This window comes from Colias croceus, chromosome 5 (assembly GCF_905220415.1).
Source record: "Colias croceus chromosome 5, ilColCroc2.1".
NCBI lineage: Eukaryota > Metazoa > Arthropoda > Insecta > Lepidoptera > Pieridae > Colias > Colias croceus.
Window position 1 is genome coordinate 8,173,652 of NC_059541.1, and position 11,381 is coordinate 8,185,032.

At 32.3% G+C, this 11,381-nt stretch overlaps 1 protein-coding gene across 1 annotated transcript; it reads left to right on the plus strand.

Annotated features, from left to right (window-relative positions):
- The first annotated feature begins 1,131 nt into the window (after positions 1-1,131).
- LOC123691748 (gamma-aminobutyric acid receptor subunit beta-like) lies at positions 1,132-10,198 on the plus strand. Its single transcript, XM_045636288.1, has 10 exons — positions 1,132-1,331; positions 3,293-3,393; positions 4,793-4,860; positions 5,576-5,721; positions 6,118-6,275; positions 6,718-6,833; positions 7,141-7,309; positions 8,128-8,376; positions 8,798-8,986; positions 9,347-10,198. The coding sequence occupies exons 1-10, from the start codon at positions 1,231-1,233 to the stop codon at positions 9,520-9,522; spliced, it is 1,473 nt and encodes a 490-aa protein (XP_045492244.1). The 5' UTR covers positions 1,132-1,230; the 3' UTR covers positions 9,523-10,198.
- Positions 10,199-11,381: the final 1,183 nt, after the last annotated feature.

Sequence of the window (11,381 nt, forward strand, 5' to 3'; positions counted from 1 at the left end):
CATGTATAAAATCTGCTTTCAAACCTTTTCATATTAAGTTGCTAAATCAGCATCAAATAAAGTTATTAAAATAAATTCAGTATGGAGGTATGTTGATTATAAAATTGGCAACATCGATTCTGAATGAGGAGGAATGAAAATGAATTAGGAAACATAAAAAGTAACTGAAAATCGTAAAGTTTGTTGCATGCATTGAAAAATAGTGCAGCGAAATTCTAATTGTAATTATATTATTCATAGTGAATTAGGGATATTATAATAAAATATATACGGATTCGGAAGTCATATAAAAGCAAAACTAGTTGAATTTTTTAAAATATAAATTGGGCTGTTGTTAGGCGAATTGCCTCTCGAAGGATTTTTTCCTCGATTTTAGCAAAAGTTTTATTTTTCAGTTATAACGTAAAGGTACTCATAATACCGTGCCATCTCTAAGCCGCGAAAATTATCCGAAAAGCAAACTGTCGTGGTTTAATTAAGATGATATCACATTGCAAAGTACACACACTATCGAGTGCATTGCGAGCTGACAGCTAATTTTAATATAAGCAGCGACATTTTGCGCTAGTGCGAATAAATGTTGCGTTTCAGAGTTGTAGGAGTGATATGAATGTCGCTTGATTACAATATTTAGTGAATTTTGTTTAAATTAGGTATGTGCAATATTAGTAATAAATCTACATTTTTTATGAATAGACTATCACGATTCGCAAATGAAATTGAAAACTTATAGAATGTTTAACACATATCAATTTAATTTTTAATATCTTCAGTGTTCAATCTCTTTATCCCGTATTTCCAAACATAAAAGGAGGGAAATCCAAAGTTCGCGAAACTTAGCCATAGTCACGGGGTGGCGCAGGCGCGACGGCACTCCGCGCGCCACGGCCGCCGCGGTCGCCTGCCTGCATCGCAACGAACTAGCGAACTTTACGCGTTTGTAACGTAATGCATCGAGTGATTAGGGCTAAGTCCGGTTGAGCTATAGAAGCCCTCCTGGGCTAACAGCGACCCTACACAAAAAAGAGCGTGTGTGAGCACACATATCAAAAGTGAAACTTCTTTGGCAAGATTCAAAGATACCAAAATTACTCTTTACTCCATGACGTGACGGTATTGCCATGACGCGAATTTAATTTTGACTCTCATCGAAAGAAGTTTCACTTCAAAAAGTGATTAGGGAGTGTGCGTGGTGACCGCGATGCGGCGTTTGCCGCGCGACAGCGTGCGATGATCGCGCGGCGCACGCCAGCGCGCTGGACTGTGCACGCGCGACGGTGCGCGACCCTTATGATTTTGGCCCTGTGCTTCTTTACGTTTGTACCAGTTAAGTAAGTAATTTGTATAATTGTAGGAAAGGAATGAGGATCTCTTTTTTATTATTATTAAGTGAAATTAGAAAGGATTTTTGTTTAAATTTATTAAAATGTAACTACTTAAAAATTTATTATAACGTTAAAATAGAACATATTTTTTGGTTTTAAATGGATTTTTTTTTCAAAGTGGATTTATTATTTTATACTTACTTACACATTTTTTTTTTAATTTCAAACATCTACTTATATCGTAACGAACAAAAAAAAAGATAATGATAAAGAGTATGTTTTTAAATATAGTTCTGTGGTTTTTAATGAAATATTCTATGATTTAATATCAAATAGCTTTGCTCGTAATCTTCTGAGAAAAAAACATCGTCAGTATATTCATTGGGTATTTGATGTGGTATTAATTAATATTTATGAGCTTCATAAAATGTTATGTAGAGCGCCCAAGCATACCGTTGCGACGGCCGACGGGTAAGTTCACAAAAACTACTAAATATCTGTGGTCAAAGGTATTAAGGGTCGGGATTTCACATAATTCCAGTTAAAACTTGCCTTAACATTATTTAGTAAGTTTAAGTATCTTCACAAAGTAATCCTAAGCGTGTAGAAACTAAAATTATTAGCGTATTAATTTCGTAGAGTTAAACTAATCTTAGTGTTTGGTAATTGTAATCTTTTTGTCACTTCATTTAACCCTTTTTAGCACAAAGAGCAGCAAATAAAATTAAGCCTCAAAATTGACAAAATTTCCTTTTCAAAATAATGATTGTTTGGGGTACCTACCTACCTTTTGCTTATAAATGTAATCAAATGGATTTATATTTTTTTGCGAACCAAAAGATGAACTTAGTACAGTAAATAAAATGAAAGGGACATTTTAATAATTTGATACTTGCTATTCTTGGTAATGGCGTCTGACAACTTGAGTAACTGTTCTTATGTTATTTATAATAATCTTATTTATTTTTCCCTTAAAAGACTGCTTATATAACAAGACAATAGACGATTATCACACACAATCTAGAGTTTCCATCAACCATGTGGTTGCAATAATTTAAGGCTCGTTTCGTCCCCAGTACCTTAGGTTAATGAGTCATTTGAAACTGTAATATATGTATATTAAGCGGATCTTTAATCGTGATGTCGCAGCATCCCAACACGTTGAAAGGCATTACACGTAAATCCATTGAACTAATTGCTGTCCCGAGCGTCACCGTAACTCAATTCCGCATTCTGTTTGCTGAATCCTCACGCTAAATGGTAATTTTGTACGGGAATCTCATTTATGTGTCCACGTCCACAGAAGGTGTAATTTGATAAGACCGTAATCAATGTCCAAAACGTTGGAAAAAACTGCTGTTTCGCTTTTTTATTGAGTTAGAGTCAACGCTTTTACACTTAAGAGTGTTAATAGTAGTGAAAAAGTAAGGTCTTTTTCGCAATTAATTCCAGTTAATTCGATAAAAAAGGATACCTAGTGAAAACTTTTGTAAGTTTATTTTTTTTTCTCTTTTAAGTTGGCTCTTTTTATAACATTTATTTGTATTTATGAATTAATAAGATGAATTATTAACAATGTTTACCCATCATAAAAATTACACAAAAATATTTTGTATGTTCTCTTCTATCTGTATAACCTAGGTGTAATTTTAAGTATTTTCAATGTATAATCATTTTTAAAGTTAAAGAAAATATTGGTGCATTTTGTTAATCAAAATCAGTAGTGCAGCAGAAATGAACGAATTTTCAATCAAGGCTTGTAAATCAGTTTGTTAGAAATAATGTGAAAGAAAATATGGATTCAATTTTTTTTGGTTCAATAAAAAAATTGGTTAACAGAATTACTTTACCAATAATGTAGTGTAGCAGAAACACATATTTTAGCAAGGGTTGTTGGCCTACGACAACTTACACTGACATGAATATTAAATTACGACTGGCATTACATGAATGCTGTTTGATTTTAGGTTAGAGCGTACAGCGGCCGTGGATCGGTTGGAAAACGTGACACACACCGTGACTCGGATACTGGACGGATACGATATACGACTACGACCCAATTTCGGTGGTACGATATTTTCAATAGCAGTACGATGAAATTTGCAGTGGTTAATTACTAAAAATAGGTGTAAAGTGCTCTTTAGTTTTGCATACATAAATATCTGCTCTAAAGTTTAGAGTTCTAAAGTTAGGTGTAGTTTTACGCTGTCTATTTTCAGGAAAAAATTTGGAATGCATTTTTTGACACTTTCTTTGTGTTTTTTTTTAATCTTCAGGATGAGAAAAGCAATTTAATTATTAATCTAATTAGTTAACTAAGTATATGAATATCATTGCTAAATTAAACATTTATTGTAGACTAGCGGTCCGCCCCGGCTTCGCCCGTGGTACATGTTTACGTTTTCACTACATAAGATCCATCCTCGTACTTCAAGAAATATAATAAAAAAAGAATTATCGAAATCGGTTCAGCCGTTCTCGAGTTATGCGCTTACCAACACATTTTGCGATTCATTTTTATATATAAGATAGTAATACCTATTTATGTATTAATTTATAATGAAACGTATACAGATTTTCCTTCAAGAGATTATTATAAAGAAAACCCAGATTCTTGTATGTACCTCGTACAATAAATCTTTTTATTTTAGTTCTTGTATAATACCTTGCAAATAAATCCATAGAGCGGTAGGTTGCAGCTGCTGAGAGCGGTCGGATTAAGAAATAATAATATTTCTAGTCTGTCTTGCTACTCTTGTTCCGTAAAATTAAGTTGGCACCGTGTACGGATATAATAGTAATCCAACTATAAAATGTACAACGAAATTAATAAATTTATAAGAATACATCTTTGGTTATGAATAAAATAAAATATACATATGGTTATAAGAATGTGTTTTACATCTCTTGATGGTCCTAGAAAAGGTTTAGTGCTTTAAATATAATGTTGTATGCTAATTTTAACAGTATCAGCATTGCTTATACTAAGGGTGCTTTGAGTTAAGAACATCATAAAATGGTATTTTTAGATTGCTTATCTGAATTCCAAAATGATGAATGAATTTTAATTACGAACTTTAGATTTAAGAGTAGAGTCCCGTGATTTACCGGTTATGTAGCAGTAATCAAAGTTCAATATAGCGATTATAGAAAATTGCGCATAAAATGCAAATGACGGAACGCAGTAAAGTTATGTATAGTACATAAATACACGATAAATATCATATAAAGAATGTATTGAAAATGTTCCATAATTCCAAAGCCCTTCATACATCGATTCACGTGATATTACCGCTTTTGAAGAATACCACGATATGCTTCGAAAACAGCCTTTATGTTAAAGGCATATTCATGCTGTGGAGCATGTGATACAAAAGATATTGAGTTCGTTCAGCAAACATATGGCCTGTCAGCGGTTAGCCGGTCACATGTGATACCTTCTTGCATAAAATGTTATTACTTTTCAGGCGATCCGCTGTATGTTGGCATGGATCTGACCATCGCGAGCTTTGACGCTATATCGGAAGTTAATATGGTAAGCTTTTATTGATAACAAATATTTTTTTTATTCGGATAGGGATTTTAATACTTCATTATTATTTCAGGTTCAGGTTTTAGGGTTAGATATTCAAAATAAATTGTAATATATTTTTCTTAGACTTATAGGTACATTTTAATTGTTGTTTTAAACTTAGTTACCAACTATTTACTACCTATGTAACGTGAACAAAAAGTTGTACTTAATCTGGTCGCCAAAGAAATGATAAATGCACAACGTGGGGTAAACCGATAAGTGGACGCACCGAAACTTCGGACAAGTTTTCCTTTGGTCCAAGGATGTCACTCTTGATCGCTCATCGTGTTCGTTAAGCTTTTAATAGCGAAAGAGCGCAAGGCCAGCACTTGACATACATCGCCGGTCACCGGGGGCGGAGTGCTGCGTCAGCCAATCGATGGTGCCGCGTCTGGTGACACCTCCCACTCATTCATGCTTTCAGATGTAATGTGTGAAAGTTTTGTTAGTACTGGTATCTAGATGGTATCTATTTAAAGACAATTAGGATTTGTATTACATAGTTTTTGGGTAAAAGTGTATTTGAGGATATGATTTTGTAACATTTTGTCGAAGCATCTAACACGTTAAGTACCCCTTAACCTTGGAAAAATGTGCCCTAACGAACCATTTTATATTTAACAAATTCAACAGAATACGACGTGCGTTATATTATGTAAAGCGTGAACTTTTTCAGGATTACACAATAACCCTTTATCTGAACCAGTACTGGAAGGATGAAAGGTTGGCTTTCGGTTTAATGGACGAGGTCTTAACCCTCTCTGGGGACTTCGCTGATAAGATTTGGGTTCCTGATACTTTCTTCGCCAATGATAAGAATAGGTCAGTGCAATTGCAAATAGATATAATAGTTTTTTGATCTATTGACTTGATAAATTGTTACGTGTTTTTATTTTTTCTTATTCACTATTTAAAAAAAGCCATGCACGTCATTCCGGACGATATTAAAAATACATACATATTATATACTATATGTATTTACAAATTATTCTTGTAACCCGTGCAAATCAATCTCTTGGGCTCTTTTGGTGACAGCCGAATGGAGTTTGATCAATAACTGATCTGCCTCATTTCGCTTAATATTTTTGAGATGATTTGTTATACAACGATAAATAGATAGGACTTAAGCTATGTTTTGTTTATGTTTAAATTGCCTTCGGAACGAATCCATTGAACTAAACATAGGAATAAATAATCTAAAAGTTTATTATATTGCAGTTTCCTCCACGACGTCACAGAGAGGAACAAGCTGGTTCGTTTAGGAGGCGATGGGAGCATAACCTACGGGATGCGCTTCACGGCCACGCTGGCCTGCATGATGGACCTGCACTACTACCCCTTGGACAGTCAGAACTGCACCGTCGAGATTGAAAGCTGTGTGACTCCATAACTTTAATATAATCAGCTAAGCTTCTGCTTTGCTAACACGCTCTGGTCATGTTCTATGAATCCGGCACCTTTTGCATTCTTATGATTTTGATTGAGGCACAATTGCACATTCGCACATAATGCACGTATTGCAATTACGCTTGCATTAAAGTATTTTGAACATTAAACACATTTTTGTATACTTACGTATTCTTTTAAAACTCGAAACCTTAGAGCATTAAACCAACAATGCTCTTACCTCGAAACGATGATTATTTTTAAAAACTTATCGAACTATTTGGTAAGTTTGATATAAATAACATGGCTAATGCAAAATTAAAATTATTCCACTGTTTTGAATACGAGATATGAAACGTATTTCTCTTTGTAAAGTTATTTCAAATAACTTTAAAGCTGACTATTCTAACAGATGGTATTTATAATCTGTAGATGGTTACACCGTGTCTGACGTGGTGATGTACTGGAAGGATACCCCGGTACGGGGTGTGGAAGACGCTGAGCTGCCGCAGTTCACGATACTTGGACATGAAACTAACGATAGGAAGGTATGAAAGTTAGAACATCGAATATGACTTAGTTACCAGAAAATTAACACTATGATTAACATAATAGTGTTAATTTTAACTCTCTTTGTTATTGGTAATTATATCTGCCTGTTAATAAAAATAATGGATTGTTCGAAATTATCTATGTATTATATGAGCGTTAATACTGAAAAATCCACACATCATCTACTCAGTTCTATACACTATTTAACCTCTAATATAATCACTAAACATCCTAAACTCCATCTCTAACAAATGATTCAATTAAACCACGAAACGTGTCTATTAGAAACTATTAACATTCTAGGAGAAGTTGGCGACAGGCATCTATCAGCGTTTGTCACTGAGCTTCAAGCTGCGAAGGAACATTGGTTACTTCGTGTTCCAAACTTATCTGCCGAGCATCTTAATTGTGATGCTGTCCTGGGTGTCGTTCTGGATCAATCACGAGGCAACGTCTGCAAGAGTTGCTTTAGGTAAATAAAAACATTAATAAATAATGTATTTTCTATGTTCTTACATGATTTTTTATTAAAATAAAATTTTCGTTGTGATCCACGCATCGAATTTTTTTTTAGTTTACTAACATAATAATGTCTTTAATATACACAAATGAATATGGCTTAATTTATATGTAATTAGTGCCTGTAGATAAATACAATTAAGAAATTCGGAAGAAATAAGTATGATTAATCTATTGTACTCTATCAAAAAGAAATTTCGCTTTTCTGGTTTTTATAATAAATTTTATGCAATTAGTATGGGGACATTGTTGCGGTTAAGGAAATTTCGGGTTTCCATTAAAATCCATCAAAAGTTTGTCATTTAGGTAGACCCGCTGCGGGAAAGTCCTGCAATTTTTAATTTGTTCTTACAACAATTATTTGTTGTTTATAATGAAATTTATTTATGTTTAGGTATAAAACGTTTTGATGGATCTCCTTAATTGCATTCAACAACAAGTTACTGAAGTTTACTCAGTTATTTGCAATTCTTTTTCTTTGTAACATAATATTGCAATAATTAATTAAGAACTTATATTTACATCACATAAATAAATAGCTCTACGAAGTAAAAACTCTACAAACTAGGTATTATCATTTATTAATTCAATTCACAACCAACCACATAACTACCGATGAACAGAAATCCTTATGAGGTATAGCCCGGTATAGGTACCTAACAACAGTCCTAATAATGACATAAACTGACACACTGACTAAAAAGTAAAAAAAGAACTTATTTACACCATTACCGACCAAACCACATAACTACAGACAACAAATCCTGGCAGGTATAACAACGGTGCTCACAATGACAACAATAAGTACGGGCGTACGAAGCAGCCTGCCGCGCATTTCATATGTGAAAGCCATCGACATCTACCTCGTCATGTGTTTCGTGTTTGTGTTCGCCGCATTGCTTGAGTATGCGGCTGTTAATTATACGTACTGGGGCGCTAGGGCAAGGAAACGGGCCAAGTTAAAAAACAGAGACCTATCTGCTAGTACTAGTGTGGAAAAGGATTTGAAAAGCTCTGGAGGTGGGTATAATACAGGTATTGTGTTTACTATTTGGATAGATGATGTTTTGGTTTACTTTTATGATTATAAATGGATCAGATTAATACTTATTATAATTGAATCTTGTACTGTCCTTACTGTTGATATAAAATATGGTTGTTACCAGTGTTTCATTAGCTCAAAACGAAATCTAAAATATCTCCCTTAGAGCTTTAAGCTTTAGGGGACATATTTCGATAAATTATATTATTTGTGGAGATTTTTAGTATTTTAATAAAAATATGTCTTTTAATCAATTATGTATTATGTAAGATTTTTTACATTATTGCAATTCATTTCAACGTCTTCAAAATTATGTGAAAATTAGATGAAAAATATCCAATAATACCTCCGTGTAAAAGTGATGCCGTACTAACATAATTTTACGCATTATTTGACAAGGGTCACGATCACCTGAAGAAATTATTGCCCTCCGCGAGTGTACGCCAACGTCGGGCAGGGTTTCGCCCCTATTAGGGCTGCGGTCTAAGCCACTGCCGCCGGCGACTGGCGCTCCGCCCTCATTGCGTTTACAGAGGGACCATACAAACCTTCGTTATAGGACCCGACCGCACTCAAGGACTTCTAGAAGTGAGAATTTATTTTAGACAGCGATAAAACTTTTAAACAAATAAAATGTAACGGTTCGATTTTACTTATAGCATCTTAGTCTATTAAAATACAAAGAATAAATTCGTTAAAAAGTGATCAATTTATAAATTCACTTTTATTGTCTCTATTAATTATAAGTTTTATATTTTTTATGTTGTTTGTATTGTTTTTTAAGAAAAATGTTTGTTCGAAGTTAGAGAGCTTTACATTTTTCAATCTTTACTTTGAAAGTTTAGGCACACTTAATCAGCTATTTCTATTTACTAATTGAAATTATGTCTAATTTAATTAGTACCTATAGTTAGAAACAAACTTAATAAAATATGACACATTTTTCAGACAGCGCAACCAAACCTCGTGTGATGCACGCTCTTCGGAAAAGCGCTACAGTTATAAAAGCTTCGATGCCAAAAATCCGTGACGTCAACGTTATAGACACGTATTCACGCGTCATATTCCCCATAAGTTTTCTTATCTTTAACGCTATATACTGGGTCTTCTATGTAATCGATTAGACTAACCAATGATACTATTGGCTCCCAGTAACTTTTATGTAGATACTAAGCCAAGTTCAGAATCATGGATATGTTAAGGATAAGAAAATCCTTTAGCGTTATAATAGGATGGTTAACTTAACGGTTTTTGGATTCAATATGTAAATATAATGCTACGTAGTTAATGTGAACCAATATTAAAATATATTGTGCGTTACTAATTAATTATTGTCAAATAATGATCATGTGAGAAAAATGTGAAAACGAGAGTCTTCTTTTATTTATTCAGACTTTTATTTCTACCACTTTATTACTATGTTGTCACGGGACCATACATGATTTACGCAGGTGACATACTTTAATTTTGTTTATTTATTCGTTTAACTGTATGAAAATAATTAAATGCATAAGTATAATGCATTGATTATTTTAAACAATAAATTAAAACTGTACAATATCTTAATTATTGTTAGTTTCTGTAAAACATAACCTTGTTATTTTTTCGTTAAAAAAAGACAAGTAATTCATAAGGACTATTTTATGTCTTATTAATAATAAATAGATTTAATTGTATAGAACCCTGCGATGTTCGAACATTGTGCATACTGCAAACTATTACTTTAGTAGAATTAACATACTGCCAAACATAAATATCAAATGTAATTTATATTATATGATACTACTTAAGCATATTATATTTTAAGTTAATCATACTAGGTTATAATTATATGTTTATGTCACGTTATATGTTAATAGTTGTAATTTTATTTATTAAACAGTCTAGCTATTATAATATGTAAAAAATAAAAATTATTAAAAATAATAATGTATTGTTATATATATATATATATATATATATCTAAAAAGAAAAAATAAGTTGCGGCTATAAGTTGAAGAAACTGGAAAATGTGAATGTTTGATTTTATCAACGGTATGAATTATTTTAATTTATCTATAATATAAAAATGAATCGCAAAATGTGTTGGTAAGCGCATAACTTGAGAACGGCTGAACCGATTTCTTTAATTATTTTTTTATTATATTCCTTGAAGTACGAGGATGGTTCTTATGTAGAGAAAACGTGAATATGTACCATGGGCGAAGCCGGGGCGGACCGCTAGTTTTTAATAAAATAAGTAATGGCCCGGTTTTACGTAAATTTAAAGTATCTAACTTTATTCTTTTATTAGATTTAATGCCTTTTTGTAGCAATGGTTTTTAACGTAAACCTTCCTGTTTTATTCCATTTAATGAATTTTCGCCAAGATTTTTAAATAAAATGTATCTTGGTCCATGGTCGCAACTTTATTCTGTAATAAATAAGTAAAATAAAAATTATAATGTAGTAAATTGATGCTAAAATGAGATTCTGTTCAACAGCAAATAGTCCAATTTGATGTTTCTATGTAGTTGCAAATTATAAATGATATATCCATGAAATAAAAAATATAATAATTATATAATAAAGGTTTTTTATTTACCATAAATATTGAGTATTGTATGAAAAGATGTGATTATGATTTAATATATTTTGGTTTATTTTTAAACTTGTTTTCTTGTTTAAATCTTCGTTCTTAATTGAAATGGTAATCTTTTATTTTTCAAACTATTAGGACTTAACGTGGTTTGCTTCAAATAGTAGTAAGATATCATAGATAACATTTTTGAAAAGAAAAATAATGCTTACCTATATTATTAATCATAATTCGAATAACAGCAGTGATAATTATGAAAAATATATTAAATTAAAGTTAATTATCATTAATTGCATACGAAAGCACATAATATTATGACCCTTGGGTATATTTTTTTGAAGAAAACGACATCTTTACATTGACCTTTGAACGAAAGGCTTTTCCTATAATACATACTATTCAATA

Excerpts from the sequence above, each read along its gene's own strand:
- LOC123691748 (XM_045636288.1), top strand. The coding sequence starts at position 1,231 with ATGATCGCGCGGCGCACGCCAGCGCGCTGGACTGTGCACGCGCGACGG. Across the intron at positions 3,394-4,792 it reads ACTACGACCCAATTTCGGTG|GCGATCCGCTGTATGTTGGC; the intron begins GTACGATATTTT and ends ATTACTTTTCAG. Across the intron at positions 8,987-9,346 it reads GCACTCAAGGACTTCTAGAA|ACAGCGCAACCAAACCTCGT; the intron begins GTGAGAATTTAT and ends CACATTTTTCAG.